Source organism: Schistocerca serialis, chromosome 2 (genome assembly GCF_023864345.2).
Source record: "Schistocerca serialis cubense isolate TAMUIC-IGC-003099 chromosome 2, iqSchSeri2.2, whole genome shotgun sequence".
NCBI lineage: Eukaryota > Metazoa > Arthropoda > Insecta > Orthoptera > Acrididae > Schistocerca > Schistocerca serialis.
Window position 1 is genome coordinate 346,770,747 of NC_064639.1, and position 22,016 is coordinate 346,792,762.

Genomic DNA, 22,016 nt, shown 5'->3' on the forward strand with positions numbered 1-22,016 from the left:
ACGTGTTTATAACATATGTCAAGCTATCACATTTGATTGGACAGCCAAAATCACTAGCCATTTCAGATCTTGACTGCATCGTCACATGTATCAGCGTGATGTACGTTTTGCAACAAGTTTTACTCACATCTAAGGATGGTTACTACCGACCGAAATTAATAACCTGACTGCAAATATACATTGCGACCAATAGCAAGTCACTATAGCTTCAATGCTTACTTTCCCGCTCTATTCCCGTGATCGACATTTCCCCACTGATCCATCGTTTCCTGCCTGAGCAAGCCTCAGCTCCACCCACATGACCACTCGCAGTCCTGATTTATCTCCTCGCCCCTCGCCCAGTTAGTGACAGCCAGCCGCCCCGACAAAATTCTTAGCGCTACCAGAAGTGTTTTCTGCAGGCTAGGCGCTCGTAATGTTACAACAGAGAGATTCATTCGTTACAGCCCATAAGTTTACGCTCTAAGGAAACATGTTACTACTTCCTCCCAAAAACATGTCACGAAATGACAACGATGAAAAAATCCGATAAAAGCAATTTCATATGGAGCTATAGCAATAGTCATTCTTCCTCTATGTATACCATTAATGAAACAGAAAATAGAAAAATTGATTTACGTCATCCCACAGTGACTTACGTTCACATATATTATCAAAATGTATGTATGTGTCTACAGATATTTGCATGTATGTTCCATACCTCCGCCTAAACCTCAGGACAAATTTCAACCAAACTTGTTACAGATATCAATCACTATCTGGAAGGAATATCTGTTGGGATAAGAAACACCTACCTATCAAAGGGGTGGGGGTGGGGGTGAAAAAGAAATGTAGCTCACAGGCGCGAATACCCATAATTTCTCCATCGAGTATTGTAGAATAAAAGCGTGTAGTGATTTGTAGCAAACTTTACACTTAATTTAAAACATCCGCGAAACTCAATATTCATTCAATAAAACTGGCACATCTGGCATGACATTTTAATACTTCTTTGGAACTAACTATATTTGCAACATATTCCGTAGACAGCGTCCCACATGCCATGATACAGTTTTGTATCGTTGTACGACACATATTTGAAGAGGTATGAGATAAACGCTGAGATGTGTGAAAAACTGCCGCATCAGGCCTGAGGTTTAATTTTATTGTTTCTTTGTTACAAACTCGATTTGGAACACTGGCGGTAGGACGTAGGTTACATGTGTTACTCTGAGATGAAAATGTTGGTATAGGAGGTGAATTTATGGCGGGTCGCGTCAACCAGTCAGAAAACTGATTACTCAAAAGTGTATGCGGCTATATGCACCTACAAAACTGAATCATTGTACGATTCATACTTCATTAACACATGACGTCATAAGGACTAAGCTGTATGAAAAACTGCTGCATCATTCATGACGTTTAACTGTATTACATCTTTCCTATTAACTCTATTCGCAGTAAATTTATCGATCAATATCCACATATGCCACTGAATTTCGCTACAAAATTACATCATTGTATGACACATAGTTAAGGAGTTGTGACATCGTAAACAATGAGCTGCGTGAAAACGAAACTGCAGGACGATATTCGCTAGCGATACAAGTGACTTACGTGAACAAACATTTGTGAAATATTTTAAATAAATCTGAAATATATGTGACGTGTGTGTACGCCACGAGTGAAGACCTTGACATAAGCTTCTTCATAGATTTCAACCAAATGTGAAACACATACAATATGTGATCAAAAGTATCCGGACACTTTGATGACAATGACTTAAAGTTTGTGGCCCCCTCCATCGGTAATGCTGGAATTCATTATGGTGTTGGCCCACCCTTAGCCTTGATGACAGCTTCCACTCTCGCAGGCATAGGTTCAGTCAGGTGCTGGAAGGTTTCTTCGGGAATGACAGCCCATTCTTCACGGGGTGCTGCACTGAAGAGAGGTATCGATGTCGGTCGGTGATACCTGTCACAAAGTCGGCGTTTCAAAACATCCCAAAAGTGTTCTATAGGATTCACGTCAGGACTCTGTGCAGGCCAGTCCATTACAAGGATGTTATTGTCGTGTAACCATTTCGCCACAGGCCGTGAATTATGAACAGGTGCTCGATCGTGTTGAAAGATGCAATCGCCATCCCCGAATCGCTCTTCCGAAGTGGGAAGCAAGAAGGTACTTAAAACATCAATGCAGGCGTGTGCTGTGATACTGCCACGCAAAACAACAAGGGGCGCAAGCCCCCTCCATGAAGAACAAGACCACACCACATCACTACTGCCTCCTAATTTTACTGTTGGCGCTACTCACGCAGGCAGATGACGTTCACCGGGCATTCGCCATACCCACACCCTGCCATCGCATTGCCACATTGTGTACCGTGATTCGTCACTCCACACAACGTTTTTCCACTGTTCAGTCGCCCAATGTTCACGCTCCTTACACCAAGCAAGATGTCGTTTGCAATTTACCCGCGTGATGTGTTACTTATGAGCAGCTGTTCGACCATGAAATCCGAGATTTCTCACCTCTCGCCTAACTGTCATAAGGATAGATCTGTGCCTATTACACATTACGACCCTCTTCAACTGTCGGCGGTCTGTGTCAGTCAGCAGTACGCAGCCCGTACGCTATCGTGCTGCACGTGTCCCTTCACGTTTCCACTTCACTATCACATCGGGAACAGTGGACTTAGGGATATTTAGGAGTGTGGAAACCTCACGTACAAACCTATGACACCTGCCCACGTTCGAAGTTCGTGAGATCCGCAGAGCGTCCCAATCTGCTCTCTCACTATGTCTAATGACTACTGAGGCATAGGTGGCAGCAGGATGCACCTAATATGGGGGTGTCCGGATACTGGAAAAAATGCTATTAGGGTAAGAACCAGCAACCTGCTATTGGGGTACGAGTGATAACATAGAGAGAAAACAGGAGGAGGAGAGGGACAGAGAGAGGGCAGGAGATAGCCAGAGGGGAAAGAAGGAGATGAACAGAGAAAGAGGAGGAGATGGGCAGAGGGACAGAGGGGGAGAGAGAGAGAGAGAGAGAGAGAGAGAGAGAGAGAGAGAAGCAATAGATGGACAGAGGGTGGGGGAGGAGCAGGTAGGGAGGAGGAAGAAATGGATAGAGAAAGGGAAGTGAAAGAGAGAGACTGAGAGAAAGAGTTGAAGGTGATGTACAGAGGGGGCAAGAGGTGATGGAATTAGAGGAGGAGATAGAGGGGGAGGAGCAGATGGAGGGGGAGGATATGGACAGAGGAGAAAGGATTAATAGACAGAGGGGAAAAACAGATGGACAGTGAAATAAAAGAGGAGAAGGATTGAAACAGGATGGAGGAAAGAGACAGGGAGAGGGAGAAGAGGTGCACCAAGAAAGGGGAGAAAAGGAGATGAACAGTGGATGAGCAGTTTAGGTAATGGACAGAGATAGAGGAGCAGGAGGATGAGATGGACAGCTGGATTTGGAAGCTGCAGATGGACAATTAGAGGGGGAGGAGGAAATGTACAAGGCGTCAACTGACGAGGAGATAAAGGGAAAGGAGCAGATTAGGTTAGAGGAGGAGAAGTAGTCAGGCAGAGGGGGAAGGGTCAGATCAGCAGATGGAAGAGGAGCTGGTAGACAGGCAGGGGAGGAGGAAATAGAGATACAGGGAAGGAAGAGGTGGACTATTATATTGGAATAAATACATTCCTCGGCAACGTCAGATACTCGAAAGTAAGCGTATAAGTGTAGAAGTGCAGTAAATGGTAATAAATGCTAATGTTCTGCAACAGGAGTGTATCTGGTATGAATTATTCAGTTTGGTTCTGATTGCTAAACCATGGGTCGAAGATACTAGCTGGAGGATCTTACCTTCGGTTCTGAAGTGTACATAACAGGTAACTAATGAACAATGTACAAAACAGAAGTAGATCAGCAGTTACAGCAAAAAGCCACGCTGTAATGGGGAGCACCATTCTAGAGTGGGTCTCACAAGCAAATCCTTATCCGAGAATGGACGGATATTTTCGCTACACAACAGAAGTGAAATATTGCTTCGAGATCGTTCCTAGTGTTTGTGATAGCTAACTCCAATATCTGAATCCAATTTACAGAATGAATTCTGGAAAACAACTGAGTACACAAAGTAATTATAGAATCTTGTAGGAATTTAACAAATCACCCCAAATCATAATTAATTAAATAGGTAACAGATTTACCCTTTCAGGTATCACTCTTTGTCGAGACAGAAGAGTATTGAGTATCCGCTCGGTATGCAGGACGCAGTATGCCCTGATAACTGCCAGCGATATTCTTGTTGTTAGACAATGCGCTGCACGCCTTCTGCTCCCAGGCCGTACGTAGTAATTTCCGCGTCTGTGTTTCGTGTAATGATGTTGCCCGTGTGAGGTTCGTCTGACGCCCGTTAACGTCCTGGGAGGCTGAGTAATAATGGCAGCCGTGGACTCAAACGGCATTATGCTGCCCGTGGTTGTTTGCCCGCCGCCGCGGTAGCATGTGCGCCCACCTCGTTAACCCTCAGTGCTAGACGTTAATATCGTTGCAGCTGCGGGGCAAAGCGTTCCCGTATAGTCAAGGCAGCGTGGCCGGGAAAGCGCCGCACTCTGTGTACAGTCGGATGTTGTCTCAGGCGGAAAGCTGACGGCCACGCGGTCCTGATACGGGGAGGAGGGTGTGTAACGACCGAACCATATTAGAGACAAGGTTGACAGCACCCAGAGTTACATTAGAGCCCACCAGAGCGGTGGTAACAGTTCGCAGTAGCAATTGCACATATTTGTTGAACGTATTTCAGTCTCTTTTATTTCCATTGAGTTTTACTCTCTCTCACTACCTGAAGTATCATAGAAGTAATTTCCTGAAGTGCCAACACATGTCTTATCACTCTGTTCCTCCTTCTCGTCAGTTTTTGTCTTCTCGTCAATTTTTGTCTTCTTGCCGATTCTGTGGAGAACCTCGTTATTTTTTTCTTATCAGTCCACCTAATTTTCAATACCTGAAACGCTTTGATTCTTTTCCTTTTTGGTTTTACCGTAGTTCATGATTGTTGAACATACAATACTGCGCTCCAAACGTACTACATTCTCAGAAATTTCGTCCATAAATTAAGGTCCACGTTTGATGCTAAAACACTTATTAGTGCCAAAAAAATTTCTCTTTGGCTGTGTGCCTGTATCAATCTGCTTTTTAAGTCTTCTTAGCTTCGTCCGTTATACGTTAATTTGCTTCCAAGGCGGAAGGATTCGGTTGCTTTATTTACTTCAGAGTCACCAATTTTGACATTACGCTTGTCGTTAATCTCATTTTTGCTCCACCTCTTTACTTTCCCCTTTCTTCAGTCTACTCTCAAGGAAGAGTGATTGCCGATTAGACTGTTGATTTCATGCAACAAGTCCTGCAGTTTTTTCTCACGTTCACTGAGGTTACCAATGTCGGCAGTTGCACTGCAGGATCTACGTAGATACCGCTAGGTTTACGTCTAGCACAGCGTTACTAAAAACAGGATCTCCTTGACTAGGCTAACGAATCCAAATCCCGTAGCCTGCACATCCCCTTATAACTTACAACGTTGTCGAAGTTTCTCTTTGTGCGGTCATCAGCGCCTACTCAGAATCGCCATGGCGACTCCAGTAGGGAGATAAGCTGTAACTGTGATCGTTGCACTCCTGCATGTCTTGGAGAACAGCACTGGGATTGGCAGAAGTTGAAACTTTCTGCCCTTACCAACGTCTCTCACCCAAGCACATGCAGTTCAGTACTTCTGGTGAGTCTGCTATGTCCCGTTGAGCAAAGTGTTTCAAAATGGGCAACCATGGTGTAAAAGTAGACAAGTATTGGCGTGTGCCGCTACTCGGAACACTTTGTTGCACGGTGGATATTTCTGAATATTTGTAATCGGAATTAATATCTTAAAGAGCCACAGTTTTTGTTTTCCTTCCCAACTTATAAAAGCACAAAAACCTTTCCCAAATCATTTACAAAGTTACCACAAGAACATTAGCGAACTAATGGTTGCTGGGACACAAGAACGCATTCGGTTAAAGAGACAGACAACAGCATACATTAGGTAATGAATTAATGTACCAAGCACACGTAATTTTTACCAATATTGGTGGTTTCATATAGAGTTTTCGTTGGTAAAGAGCAAGAGGCACCCTTTCCCTTATCTTGTTGTTGCTTGTTGTTGTGGTCTTCAATTCGCTCTCCATGCTGGTATATTTTATGCATGGCTCTTAATCGCTGATGCGACCTGCAATAATTTGGAGCATCGTTCAGCCAAGCATTAGAAGTGCGTGCTCTCTGGAAAAATGACAATAGTTTCCGCTTGCTCCAGCCCTTCACACTACCAACATAGCAGATTCATGTTGACTAGTGTTAAAAGGCCAAATTAGTCAATCATCCAGACCGTTATCTTAGCAGCTAATAAAGATGTTGATATCCCAATTCATAATGCAGAGGCTTGTCTCATCTCTTCATAGATAACTCTCCAATGTGATTGCAGCTGTGGTACAATCATCATTGAGGCACGCACGCACCCCACATCTGTGAACCACAGATTTCACGTGCATCATTCTTATACGCAACAGTACCTAAGCGCTGGGTAGCCTGGGAAAATGAAAAAAAAATTTGAGAAGTGGAACGTAAGAACCAACCTACTTTACAAGTACCTCAGCTGTTTTTTATGTAGACACAATATGCACTGCCTGAGCAAATTAGTTAAGCACCGAGAAGACATGGTTGGACGTCAAATATAATCTCGTACATATACATACCAGTGGCGGGGACATAAACGATTAGAGAGGCATTTCTCCGTAACGGGTGGAACAACAATCAGCGTCCAGTACTTTTGTTTGTGTTTAGTGTAGCTACCAGGCCTGGTAGGGTAAATGTAGAGAACAGAGTCAGTTGTTAAGTGATCACCCTTATTGACAGGAAGGAACCGCGTTCATGTGTGAGACAGTGACATCAGCACCTGACAGAGTACGTCTCCATTTGGTCGGCCAGTCGAATTGTGCAGTATGTGAATTTGTGGGGTATTCGGATAAGACGGCGGCTAGAAATTGGACTGCGTGGGATCGTGATGGTGGACATAGTCGCCATGAAAGTTCCGGTCCACCACGTCTGACCATCACAAAGGAAAATCGCCGTATTGTGCATCAAGCACATAGTGAAATGAAATGATCGTATGGCATTGTTGGCCGGGAGGCCCCATGCGGGGAAGTTCGGCCGCCGTATTGCAAGTCCTTTTTAGTTGACGCCACTTCGGCGACTTGCGAGTCAATGATGATGAAGTGATGATGAAAGACACACAACACCCAGTCACCACGAGACAGAGAAAATCCCTAACCCCGCCGGGAATCGAACCCAGGACCCCGTGTGCGGGAAACGAGAACGCTACCGCAAGACCACGAGCTGCGGACAAGCACATAGTAACCCATTCATATCCACGCCTGCCATGCGAGAATAAATCATGGACTCCCTGCAACATTCTGATTCATCCCACACCATTGGCCGGAGTCTAGGCGCAGCTAGGCAGGAATTACCGTCCATGTGCATGCCAGCGTTAACACAGCACCACAGGCGACTGCATTTCGTGTCGTGTCACAACCAGGAAACGTAAACTGCTGGTTAATGGCACCATATCGTGTTTTGCGATTTTGTGCTACGACGGGCGACTACCATCGAAGTGTATGGTGTGGACCTGGCAGAATTCCTATACTTCCTACGTTTTGGACACGCTCAGTGGTGATTCTTCTGGCGTCATCGTGTGAGGAGCCATGGTTGGCAAATGACTGATGGAACTCTGTCGTCATAATGGTACATAACGAATATCCTGTACCTACAATTGCGTGACTTCTCTGCATTTCATAACTAAGTGCCAGGGAGAAGGATCGTTAACCACTTCCAAGCTATTTCTCTTCCGTTCCACTCTTGAACAGTTGAGAAGAGAAGGGGGGGGAGAGACGACACTTAAATCTTCCGCACAAGCCCTGATGTCTCTTACTTTATCACAGTGATCATTACTTCCTGTGTAGGTGGCTCCAACGAAAGGAGAGAATTGAAGATGGACACTTAGTTAGAAGATCCTGATGCAATGGAAAACGCCTTCGTTTTAATGATCGTCGCCCTAATTCACTTATCGTGTCTGTGCACCCTGTTTCCTGATAATACGAAGCGAGCTGCTCTTTTTGAGCTTTTTCGATGTCCTCTGTTAATGTTATCTCATGCTGATCCAAGACCATGCAGCATTAATCCCGAAGAGGACGAAGAAGGGTACTGTAGGCTGTCTCTTTAGTCGACCTGTTGCATCTTCTAAGTGTTCTGCCAGCAAATCGCAATCTGCATCCCTGTGTGCTATCTTTCATGAGGCAGGTTCATTATGACGTTTTCCAACAGGTCAGTGCTAGTCCACACATGGCACACGTGTTTGTTAACCGTCAGCCTGGTGATGAGGTAATCCTTTGGCCAGCGGCATCTGCAGATCCGTCCCTGGTACATATGTGGGACCAGCTCGGGTGCCCATTTCGTATCATTGAAAGTACCAGGGATATTAAAGACCAATTACAACAGCTGTTCAAAAATAGTTCAAATGGCTCTGAGCACTATGGGACTTCACTTCTGAGGTCATCAGTCCCCTAGAATTTAGAACTACTTTAACCTAACTAACCTAAGGACAGCACACACATCCATGCCCGAGGCAGGATTCGAACCTGCGACCGTAGCGGTCGCGTGGTTCCAGTTTGTAGCGCCTAGAACCGCTCGGCCACCCCGCCCGGCACAACAGCCTAATTCTTTGCAAAGTTGACTGATTTGTTATCATCCAAATAACGTCACATACCCCCCTCAACCCATGTAGTGTCATTTCGTTTGGCCCTCCACTTCTGGGTGCTTCATTTGTTTTATCAGGCAGTGTACATTTGTAAATTGAGTCTGGAGAGGGGAGAAAGAAAAGGATAGGAAAGGAAAGGGAAGGAACTAGTGATATCAGCTGCGTTAGAATTTTATGTGGAATCAATGGTGGCGAGTGAGAATCTATGCTGGACTGGGACTTCAGCCTGTAATTTTCTCCCTTAAAGGGCTCACAGTTCCTATGTGAGTTCGTGCATGGCGCACATAGGGCCCCAAGATACTGCAGATCATTCTTTTTCCAGGCTGCATTTCCTTCCTGTCCTCCCTCCTCCCCGTCTCTCGGTGTCCTTACTCATCTTAACCTGGCTACCCATCTGATTTCTTGGATTCCTTGCGGGTTTATTCCCCTTCCCTTTCCTCTGGCATCCTTCCTTTTTTGCCGTTTTTCGTCCCCTTGGGGGTTTAACCTCTACTTGTAAATTTTCTCTCTGTAGTGTGAGCCGTTTGGAGAAAATCTCCCTCTCCGACGTCTACAGCGTGGATGCGTTTCCCCCTTTCTTTCCAATCTTGATTAATGGTTCAAGTGGCTCTGAGCACTATGGGACTCAACTGCTGTGGTCATCAGTCCCCTAGAACTTAGAACTACTTAAACCTAACTAACCTAAGGACATCACACACATCCATGCCCGAGGCAGGATTCGAACCTGCGACCGTAGCAGCAGCGCGGCTCCGGACTGGAGCGCCTAGAACCGCACGGCCATCGCGGCCGGCATCTTGATTAATGTCATAGACCCCTCCACCCTGCTAGGTCACCAGCGCATGTTGCCAGTTCATGTGGCGGTGCTGTTAAGTACCCATCTGGCTGAGTCCCTTGATAACACAGGTATGACACCTCTGATAAGTGAGCTGTTGCCTACCATCTATTCCTAGGAGTAGATGCATGTCACTCCAGAGCATCAAAATTCCCACCAATCGCCGCAATGCCAGGGGCCCAGTTCTGGCTGGGTGGGGCTCAAGGGGAGAGCCCTTGATTGGAGTGGGTTTTATCAGGGCAGATGCTTTGCACGTGAACCATGTCAAGCTCCAAGAATCTCGCAGTTCTCCTATGGCCATCTCTTTAAGTGGAAAATGATCGTCTAAGGCTGCTTCTTATGACTCTGCGGCCTTTCCTTCCCTGGATAAATCCTTGGAGGAAGGTCAGTCTCACCAGCTTGGGATCAAACATTTTTCACTCTACCTGAACTCTACTAGGATTGACATGTACGCATTCACCGCCACAAAGCCGTTATTTTTCGTGGAAAATATTGAAGACAAGGCGGCCGAAGACTTCAGAAACCAGAATTCAACCTCACTATCAACGGTGTTGTCAAAGACGGCGGAGGAGTCGACAGAAGTTGAGGTCACTCTCTTGTCCGTGGGGTAGGAAACTGCCCCTAAAGGTGGAAAAATCTTCAATGATCAACGACATGAGAATGCAGAAGGCAAGAGAAACCAGTGCGTTAAAGACACATGACATGTATCTACAGGACATGTGTCCCATAATTCAAAAAAGTGTAATGATGATCTCTTCATTGTCAAAAGATTCCGGAATAGTCCCCTCCAGAAGGGGACTGCCTAGTGGGAGGTGATCATAAAAAAAGATTTAATAAACAAAGAAAGGCTAATGTTCTATGAGTCGGGGAGTGGAATGTCAGAAACTTGAACGTGGTACGGAAACTAGAAAATCTGAAAAGGGAAATGCAAAGGCTCAAGCTACATATAGTAGGGGTCAGAGGGATGAAATGGAAAGAAGGCAAGGATTTCCGGTCAGATGAGTATAGGGTAATACCAACATCAGTAGAAAATGGTATAACGGGAGTAGGATTCGTTATGAGTAGGAAGGTAGGGCACATAATGCGTTACAGTGAACAATTCAGTGATAGGGTTGTTTTTATTAGAATCGACAACAAGCCATTATCGACAACGATACTTACAGTACACATGCCGCCGTCGTAAGCTGATATTGAAGAGAGAGAAAGAAAGTATATGACGATATAGAACGATAAATCAGTCATGGGGACTGGAATTCAATTGTAGGCGAAGGACGAGGAGGAAAGGTTACTGGAGAATATGGTCTTGGGACAAGGAATGAGACGGCAGAAATACTAATTGAGTTCTGCAATAAATCTCAGCTAGTAATAGCGAATACCCTGTTCAAGAATCACAAGAGGATGAAGTATACTTGGAAAAGGCTGGATGATACGGGGAGATTTCTGTTCATGGTCAGACAGAGATTCAGAAGTGAGATACTGGATTGTAAAGCGTACATAAGAGCAGATACAGACTCAGATCGCGATGTAGTAATGATGAACAATAGGCTAAAGTTTAAGAGATTAGTCAGGAAGAATCAATACACAAAGAAGTGGGATATAGAAACACTAAGGAATGTCGAGATACGCTTGAAACTCTCTAAGGCTATGGACACAACAATAAGTAGTAGCTCAATAGACACAACAGTTGAAAAGGAATGTAAATCTCTAAAAAGTGCAATCATTAAAGTTGGAGAGAAAAACATACCTACAAAGAAGGTAACTGCGAAGAAACCATAACAGAATAAATGCTTCAGTTGATCGATGAAAGAAGGAAGTACACAAATGTTCCGGGAAATTCAGGAATACAGAAATATAAGTCGCTGAGGAGTGAAATAAATAGGAAGTGCAGGGAAGCTAAGAGGAAACTGCTGCATGAAAAAGTGAAGAAATCTAAAATGAAAGACTCAGCTCGTAGGAAAGTCAAAACAACGTCCGGTGACATTAAAAGCAAGGATGGTAATATTAAGAGTGCAATGGGAGTCCCACTGTTAAATGCAGAGGAGAGAGTACATTTAAGGCCTCTATGAGAGGGAAGATTTGTCTGATGTGATAAAAGAAGAAACAGGAGTTGATTTAGAAGAGAAACAGGATCCAATATTACAATCAGAATTAAAAGAGCTTTGGAGGACTCAATATTAATTAAGGCAGAAGGGATGGATGACATTCCATCAGAATTTCTAAAATAATTGGGGGAAATGGCAACAAAAAGACTATTGTCGCTGGTGGGTAGAATGTTTGAGTCTAACGACATACCATCTGACTTACGGAAAAACATCATCCACACAATTCAGAAAATTGCAAGAGTTGAGAAGTGCGAGAAGAATCGCGCAATCAGCTTAACGGGTCATGCATCCAAGTTACTGACAAGAATAATCTACAGATTTATGGAAAAGAAAACTGAGGATGTGTTAGATGGCGATCAGTTTGGCTCTAGGGAAGATAAAGGCACGAGAGAGGCAATTCTGATGATGCGGCTGATAATGGAAGGAGGACTATAGAAAAATCAAGACACGTTCGTTGGGTTTGTCGAACTTGAAAAAGCGTTCGACAGTGTCAAATGGGGCAAGATACTCGAAATTCTTAAAAAATGTGGGTAAGCTATAAGGAGGCACGGGTAGTATAAGAGTCAAGAGGAAATAATTAGAGTAGAATATTAAGAACGAAGTGCTCTGCTGGCCGGAGTGGCCGAGCGGTTCTAAGCGCTACAGTCTGGAACCGCGCGACCGCTACAGTCGCAGGTTCGAATCCTGCCTCGGGCATGGATGTGTGTGATGTCCTTAGGTTAGTTAGGTTTAAGTAGTTCTAAGTTCTAGGGGACTGATGACCTTAGAAGTTAAGTTCCAAAGTGCTCAGAGCCATTTGAACCATTTGAAGTGCTCTGATTAAAAAGGCTGTAAGACAGGAATATAGACCATCGCCCCTACTGTTCAGTCTGTACATAGAAGAAGCAACGATGGAAATAAAAATTTCTGGAGAGGAACTGATATTCAAGATGGAAGGATATCAATGATACGATTCGCTGATGACTTGCTATCATGAGTGAAAGTGAGGAAGAATCACATGATCTGCTGAATGGAATGAATAATCTAATGAGTATAGAGTATGGTGTGCAAGTAAATCGAAGAAAGAAGAAAGTAATGAGAAGTAGCAGAAATGAGAACAGCGAGAAACTTAACGTCAGGATTGATGATCATGAAGTAGATGTTTAAGATTTATGCTACCTAGGCAGTAAAATAACCAATGACGAACGTAGCAAGGAGGACATCACAAGCAGACTAGCAATGGCAAAAAGATCATCCCTGGTCACGAGAAATAGACTAGTATCAAAGATACGCCTTAATTTTGGGAAGAAATTTCTGAGAATATACGTCTGTAGTACAGAACTGTGGGAAAACCGGAACAGAAGAGAGTCGAAGCAACTGAGGTCTGGTGCTACAGTCGAATGTTGAAAATTGAGTGGACTGATAAAGTAAGGAATGAAGAGGTTCTGCAGAGAATCGGAGAGGAAAGGAACATGTGGAAACACTGCCAAGGAGAAGGAACAGGATGATGTGTCATCTCTTTAGACTGGAGGGACTAGTACTAGAGGGAGATGTAGAGGACAAAAACTCTAGAGGGAGAAGAGAATGGAATACATCCAGCAAATGGTTGAGGCTGTAGGTTGCAAGTGCTACTCTTAGATGAAGAGGTTGTCACAGGAGAAAAATTAGTAGTGGGCGCATCAAACCAGTGAGAAGACTGATTACAAAAAAAAATCGAAGCCAAGTTCGGTGAAGTGGAGTTTCTCAGTAAGGTTTTGTCGGGTTCCCTTTTGATTAAAACTTCTTCTACTACACAGCATGCAGCTTTTCGTGGTTTTGATCATGTTGGCGACGTCCTTGTGTCAATTAAACCTCACCAATCTTTGAATGCGGTCTACATAGTCATTTTTCATAGGTACTTCATCCAGCAAACTGATGAACTCACGCCAAGCAGGAACGAGGAGGTAGTCATTTTATTCAGTGTATGCAGTTATGTCTTAAAGACAACCGTGCTGATACTGGGGCCGTTATTCTAGCTTTCGAGGGAGGTCAAGGTTATGTGTTATCAGTGTAAAGTGAAGACGAGGGCTGTGCATTTCTGTCCCCATAATATGGTCCATCCTGATTGAGAGCTCTACCTCAATGCCCAACAAGTGACTGTGGTTCTCCAGTTTCGTTTCTAGGGACTTTTTAACAACAAGGTCACTTATATATGAAATGGTATCTGTCCTTACAGACGTGTCCGAAAGAACAGATACCATTGGTGATCTTAGAGCTCTCAAAGAATGAAATCCAGACCATTAGCTGCTGAAAGGCGACGATAAATATCAACAAGGACAGTTGAAAATGTGTGCCCTGACCGGGTCTCGAACCTTCTGACATGGTAGATGTTTTATCCAACCGAGCCACTGAGCACACAGAGGGTACTGCGACTGCAGGTACTTATCTCTGACACGCTCCCCGTAATGCCCACACTTCCAACTTACTGTCCACACACAACATTTGTAGTGCTCCTGCCCATTATACTCATTACTCGCGGCAGTAAATCTACCAATTCCCGTAAGAGTTTGAGCAATGTGTGCGCATATGCACTGAAGATCATTAGCCATTACGCCTTACCTATATGAAGATGGTATCTGATCTTTCGGACATATCCGAAACAACGGATACCATTGGTGATCAGTGCAGATGCACTCACATTGCTCAAACTATTACGGGAATCGGTAAATCGACTGCCGCGAGTAATGTGTGCAGTGGACAGGGGCACTACAAATGTAGTGAGTGAACAGTAAGTTGGAAGTGTGAGTCTTGGGGGGAGCATGCCAGAGATAATTCCCTGCAGTTGCACTATCCTCCGTGTCCTGAGTGGCACAGTCGGATAGAGCATCTGCCATGTAAGCAGTAGATCCCGGGTTTGGGTCCCGGTTGGAGCACACATTTTCAACTGTCCCTGTTGATATTTATCAACACCTGTAAGGAGATAATAGTTTGGATTTCATTATAATTTCACAAGCTCACTTGGTCGCTCCATATCAGTCACCTGAAGGTTGGCTGTTTGCGTAAAATCAATGTTCTTCGCTTCCTTGCCCACACATTATGTGATGCAGATCGTTCGACCCTTCTCTGCCTTTACTAGGTATTAGTTCTGCTCGTCTTCCCACCGGCACTTCCATGTTGCTCCTCTTGGATCCAGTTCACCAAAGTGGTATCTGTTAAGCTACTGGTGCCTTCTGCACTAGGCCTGTCGACAGTCTTCTGGTTGACACAGGAATCCTTCTCATTTTCGATTCAGTAGTTACAGCTCCTGTACTCTTATGTCATCACTATCCATCCTTCCCCTGCTCATCTCTCCTATTCCTTTCGTATCTTCAGGCCGTCACATGCCTGCTGCCTGCCCTCAGGTGGGTTTAACAGCTGGAATCTGCCATGACTTCCTCTTTCCTCCTTGTCCTCTTCCACAGTTTCTCTCCCAACCACCACTGCCGTCCTTGCTTAGACACCTGGCCCCAGGTTGGCTCTGAGCACTATTCGACTTAACTTCTGAGGTCATCAGTCGCCTAGAACTTAGAACTAATTAAACCTAACTAACCTAAGGACAGCACACACATCCATGCCCGAGGCAGGATTCGAACCTGTGACCGTAGCGGGCGCTCGGCTCCAGACTGCCCCAGATTCAGATGGATCTCTTCCAGGTTCCAAAAGTCTTCATTGCTCCAGTGGTGTTGTGTTGTTTGTCCCGAATTCTCTCACAGGTGTTTCAGGATGCCATTGTTTTTTACTCGGATGGCTCTAAGTCTGCTGAGTATGTGGGGTATGATTCCACGTCTTCTGCTGACTCGCTAGCCATGGGTGAAGGTGGCGGGGATGGGAGGCTGCTGCGGAACTGATAGCCGTCAATTGGGCCCTCTGTTTTAATAAACGGTCCTACTTCACCCACGTTTTGTTATGTACAGACTCAATGAGTGGCCTTCAGGCTATCGCTCAGTGTTTCTCCCGCCACCGCTTGGTCTCTGACGACCATGACCTCGTTGAACATGGTGATGCAGCTTGTTTCGTCGATGTCATTTGGGTTACTGGCTACGTAAGTGTCCTGGGTATGATCTTATTGTTTGTCTAGCTGGGAGAGGGGTGGGGGTGGCCACCTATCCGTTCTCTGTGGCGGATTTGCGGCGTTAGATCTAATCAATTTTTGCTCAGTCGTGGGCTGCCGCACTGTTTAATAAACTTCGCGCCATCAAGGAGACTTTCACCACATGGCGTTATTCCCTCTGCCTCTCCTGGCGGAGATCTAAGATCTTCTGCCGTTCTCGTATCGGCCTTACTAGTTTCACCCATAGGTTTTTACTCTGCAAGCAGCTGCCCACTCTTTGTAGTTGCTGGGCTCCACTCACGATGATCTACATCTTACTGGACTGCTCCCGCCTTTTGGACCTTTACACTAAATACGCCCTCCAACCTTCTATGTCTTAGCTATTAGTGAACGACTCTCATATGGTTAGGGTGCCTAATGAAGCACCTTTCATCCATCTAATTTCCGAAGTGTTATTTTATTTGGTTATCAGCTTCAGAGTTTTTACTATGAAATATTCAGGCCCCTGACCAACGTGAACGAAGATTCCCATCGTTGGTTCAGTGAAAATAGGGGCCAGGATCCAATGGCTGGTAACTATGGTATAGATTTTTGAGACAGTGATCTCTTCAGACGCCTCCTGCAGACTGAACCAGAAGTAGTAATCTTCCTATAGGTCGATCAGTGGACCTGAAGATGGCGCAACATATCGCCGAAATTGGTAGCCCAGTGAAATAACAATCTGGAAATGTAGATGGCTGAAAGGTGTTTCATTTGACACTCTGTACTGAACAACTGAGGTCCTGGCTGCGACAAGATGGACATACAGACACTTTTCCCTCGTTATTTGCACTTTATCCCTTCCCACTGACTGGACTGTGCTGTTTGTATTGTTCCTCCCTTGATTCATGCCATCCTAGATAATGGGACATTACTTCGCTGTTTGGCCCTCTCCCCCAAACCAGCCAGTCACCCAGTCACCCAACCGGAATCCTTATTGGGCTGAAAGGTGTTACATTTGACACTCTGTACTGAACAGCTGAGGTCCTGGCTGCGAAAAGATGGACATACAGAGACTTTTCCCTCCTTATTTGCACTTTATCCCTTCCCATTGACTGGACTGTGCTGTTTGCGTTGTTCCTCCGTTGATTTATGCCATCCTAGATCATGTGACTGATGTCTTCGCTGTTTGGTCCTCTCCCCCAAATCAGCCATTCACACAAACCACCAGCTGGAATCTCCTCCTCACTGGTCAGCTCCATTAACCACTCCACCACCCAGACACACTGTTTATTGCAATTGCGTGGCCTACATAGGTACGCTCCCTCACCCATGAACATTCCCACCTGGCGCCATCTATCCGCAGTCCCTGTCCACGTCCTCCACGCTAGCTAATTTTCGATTCCCGCAAGAGGTCCAACGTACATGTGTATTTGCACTGAAGGTGGTGGATCCATGGCCCATCGAGGCGCATCAGTTATATGAATTCATGGTTTCTGTCCTTTCGGAAACGTCCGAAAGAATAGACACCACACATTTCTGTAAGTGTGTGTATGTGTGGCTGCTGAGGATCCTTCGCTTGGCACTCACGCAGCGGTTGCGCTGGTGACGGGAGGATGTGGTGTTGTTGTCGGCAGCTGCTCCCTGGGCGACCGCGTGGAGGTTTTCCTGTCGCTGGGCGGGCAGCTGCGGGCCGACGTGAACGACCGGACGCCGCCCGCGGGCGTGCTGTGCGGCGGGCTGCGCGATGTGCCCGCGGCGCTCTACAGCCAGGGCCCGGCGCTCGTGCTCGCCATGCACGCCGCGGGCCCGCCCTCCAACAGCTCGGGCTTCCTCGGCAGGTTCCGCTTCCTCGACCGGCGTGAGTACTCCCCGGGGCACGGCTGCCTCTCATTATTGCACCGCTGCAGACTAGGGGTGTTAATCACCTCATAAAAGTGGCGATGTTAAATGTTTTATAAACTGGACAACAGAATTCAAAAATCATTGCCTCCCTTTGCGAAGTGTGAGTTTGAAATTGGGCTCAAGGATGACTTCCTCTGTGATCGTGGAAAGCATGGTGGCCTGCGAATTCACCCTCGGGCTCGGCGACGCCTCAAATGGTTCAAATGGCTCTGAGCACTATGGGACTTAACATCAGAGGTCATCAGTCCCCTAGAACTTAGAACTACTTAGCCGGCCGAGGTGGCCGAGCGGTTCTAGGCGCTTCAGTCTGGAACCGCGCGACCGTTACAGTCGCAGGTTTGAATGCTGCCTCGGGCATGGATGGGTATGATGTCCTTAGGTTAGTTAGGTTTAAGTAGTTCTAAGTTCTAGGGGAGTGATGACCTCGGAAGTTAAGTCCCATAGTGCTGAAAGCCATTTGAACCATTTAGAACTACTTAAACGTAACTAACCTAAGGACATAACTCACATCCATGCCCGAGGTAGGATTCGAACCTGCGACCGTAGCAACAGCGCGGTTCCGGACTGAAGCGCCTAGAGCCGCTCGGACACAACGGCCGGCCAGCGAAGCCTCAAACAGCAAGACGACAACACATGGTAAAAAAAGGCCGAAGCTGGGAAGTTCATGCGAAATTTAGGTGTGTTAATGCTGTCACGTTGGCACCAAATTTCTCCACAATTTTTCCCAATGCCACCTTGGACATGCCATAACATGAAAAGCCCCTCTTAGGCAATTTCCACCACTTGTTTTGACGCATCTGCGATGGAGGTCAGAACCACGACCCCAGCATTGAAATCACGCGGTTTTCGTATGGGTGGCTTAGGAAAAAATTTCAGACTGCCGTTCAGGGTAGGGTTTGCATACTTTCGGGCGCTAGAGCAGCTTCCAGACTGAACTGATGTCGAAGTTTCTGACAGGTACATTTCTAAGATGCTCAACGGTAGAGCACTAGCCCTTCAAAGGAAAAGGTCCCGAGTTCGAGTCTCGGTCTGGTACATAGTTTTAATCTGCCAGGAAGTTCCGTGCTCAGTGAAGTTGCGTGGTTGGCACTGAGGATGTTGCCGAATTGGACTGCCTTACATGGATCATTGGCCGTTTTATTCACGACCTTCATAATGTGACACTCCCACATAATCATGCCACGAGTGGTAAACATGGGGGTTGAAAAAGCGTATGCATCCTTTGCTGCTTCAGGTCCAAATCAAATTTCATCGAATGATTTTGACGCTCTCAACTGGCTTCAACCTGTACACGAGGGTAAAAGTTGCGAATGCATTGTTCTCCAAATGAATGTGATCATGGTCAATTTGGATGAAGCCCCACAGTGACCTTAACGAAGTGTTGAAACGCCTGGGAGTATCAGCACCGTCAAAGGCTGACAAGAACTTCTTAGTTTTACTAACCGCACTTTGAACTGATGTTTTCAGCCGTGAAATGTGTTGGAATCAATGCCCCTGGGAAATGGGTGGTCTCATTTGCCCCCTTGGTGCCATCCCCGGAGGACTTTTCGTGTCTTTTCTGGGCGGCTTCGAGTCTGAAAGGGCTTTTCTCGGCCATGCACAGATAACCGCGTGAATTCAGCGCTGGGTGTCGCGATCTTACCTTCATCGCTGAGACGTCGAAAAGAGGGGTGAAACAGGATAAGGAAAGCTGTGAAGACCTTCTCATCGTGTGGCACTTCCTCGGGGTTTTTGAGCAGAACTGAGTCGAGATTAGGTGCCAATGTGACATCATCAACACAGCTTATACGCTCCCACGAACTTCTGAGCTCTGGTCGTTTCTTCGCATTTGTCGATATCTTGCTGTTTAAAGAGTCGCCAAGGCCGAGGGTGACACATGGCGTCGTGCTTTTTCTCTGTTACATAGAACACTATAGTCATCTTTGAGCCAAATTTCAAACTTATGGGTCGCAATGCGAGGCAATTACAGGGTATTGGCTTCTCTGACATATACTGAGCAGCTTATCACCTGCACAAGATTAGTGTAAATTTTAGTTAATGAACTGTTAACTTTTTGATGTTAATTTCATGTATTTTGATCATACGGAACAAGACGTATAAACAGATGCACCTAATACCGTGTCTGTTAATCAGTAAATACGGGCAAAACTTCGTAATCCTTTTTTTAAATAAACTGAGTAGATCACTGGTGTAACTTCAGTGAAAACTGCCCTAAGTGTATTCCCTCTTTTATACAAAATTTTGACTCCTGAGTGAAACTAAGGCAATGTGACTGATATTTGTTTGATATACTCAGACGTTTGAAACACTTTCATAGGGCAACGAATAATTTAAGGGGTATGTATGTATGTACTGAACCGGGGATCTAGAAAAGACGGAGAGGCTTCGTCCCGCCATAGCCCACAGTGGTTCAAAACTCCACAACAAGCAACAGCAGTCCACCCACCGCCACCTCAAACCGAACCCAGGGTTATTGTGCGGTGCGGTTCGGCCCCCAGTGGTTCCCCCCCCCCCCCCCCGGGAACACGAATGTAGCCCCATATGTTTGCGCGGTAGAGTAATTATGGTGTACGCCTATGTGGAAACGGTGTTTGTGCAGCAATCGCTGACACAGCGTAAGTTAAGTGAGGCGGACTAAGGGGAACCAGCCCGCATTCGCCGAGGTAGATCGAAAACCGCCTTAAAAACCATCCACAGGCAGGCCGGCACACCGGACCTCGACACTAATCCTCAGCGCGAATTCGTGCCGGGGACCGGCAAGCCTTCCCGCTCGGGAAGCAGCGCGTTAGACCGCGCGGCTATCCAGACGGACGATTTAAGGGGTACTTGCACAAGCATTTAAGTGAACGCTAGACAGCGATCAACATACTGTAACCTGCTGATACACTCTGAAAGTATACCTGCATCCTCCCTCACAGACAGGATGCATGCCATAAAGATGTAAAACCTCACTTTGTATGGTCTAATACCTATTCGCAGTCAACGTAAATCACTATAATCATTCCGAATTTATCCGTTATCAGCGGCATTTCTCGAAGTGCTCAGCAACACAGATACACCTTATACTTTGTGTAGGTTTCATGTAGAATATTGAAAATATTTTTGCAGGCGGCGGAACGCAATTAGTAAATTGTGCTCCCACCAGCTGCAAATTTAAGAAATAATACGTGAGCTCTAGGGTATTGCCCGGAAAATATAATTATTTTCAGAAACTACACACGCATGAAAATAATTAAACATAATTTAGGAAATATTCATATTATTATTCAATTAACAACTGAAAAATTGCAGTAGCAAGGTTACATTTGCCCTCCACTCGATCACCTGGATTACTATTCCACAAATCATTTGAATTTCAACAAAACAGAGCTCCATACGGTCTTAAATTTCCATAGTGGTCCTAAATAAGTCAGATAGTAACGTATGCCATTGTCTACATTAGCAGAGGAATAAATGAAATATCCATATTACTCCATAAACATGGTACATAGCTTCTTGTTCCGACTAACGGATTTTAAACTTAGGCGCAAGGAAGGTACACGTATAAAGCTGAAATCTCTACAAAGATGATACGACAAAAATGAAAACTTGTAAGCACCGATCTCCCCATTAATTCCTGTTTGTTCCAGCGTAGATATAGCTGGTTATGAGTGCCGTTTCTGGCTCAGTAACGAACTTATCACATCCAGTGTCCTGTTGTACATCTGGTGTCTGATTAAAACTTAGCCTCCATGGTGGCCCATTCGCCTTCCTCCACGGAACCGCTCGAAATTTATAAGGGTCACGCTGCGCAATCACACACAAGTCTGAGGAAATAGTGCGAATTATCAATAGTGGACATATGATACAAAATTGGCAGCCGAGCACACCCAATCTCTATCGGCCAGTAGCACAGGAAACTCCGTTGACCATTAGGAAACGAGCTCTCTTATCGTTCTTTATAACTGGGGCTCTTCAGTGGGAGGGGTTCACTCTGAAGCTAGTCGGAAAACGTAGAGGATCAGTCTGTATCTAGTTGTTAATAACAAATTACGTTAAGTCACAAGACTTGTGTATGTTCTCTTTGATAATGAAAACATAATATTATGTCGTTCGAGGCACCATCAGTGTCTACATACATACACGTATGCGTCATTTCTCTCTCCCTTCCACAGCTTTATTCATTTTATAGTGTTAGTGAGTTCGCCGGCCGGAGTGGCCGAGCGGTTCTAGGTGCTTCAGTCTGGAACCGCGCGACCGCTACGGTCGCAGGTTCGAATCCTGCCTCGGGCATGGATGTGTGTGATGTCCTTAGGTTAGTTAGGTTTGAGTAGTTCTAAGTTCTAGGGGACTGAT

At 45.6% G+C, this 22,016-nt stretch overlaps 1 protein-coding gene across 1 annotated transcript in view; it reads left to right on the forward strand.

The window, feature by feature from the left end:
* The window catches only part of LOC126455969 (cubilin-like), a 272,708-nt gene that overhangs the window by 217,996 nt on the left and 32,696 nt on the right, over positions 1-22,016 (forward strand). The window contains exon 5 of the mRNA XM_050091725.1: positions 17,414-17,637. Within this exon, the coding sequence (XP_049947682.1) occupies positions 17,414-17,637 (224 nt within the window). The remainder of the gene's footprint in view (positions 1-17,413; positions 17,638-22,016) is intronic.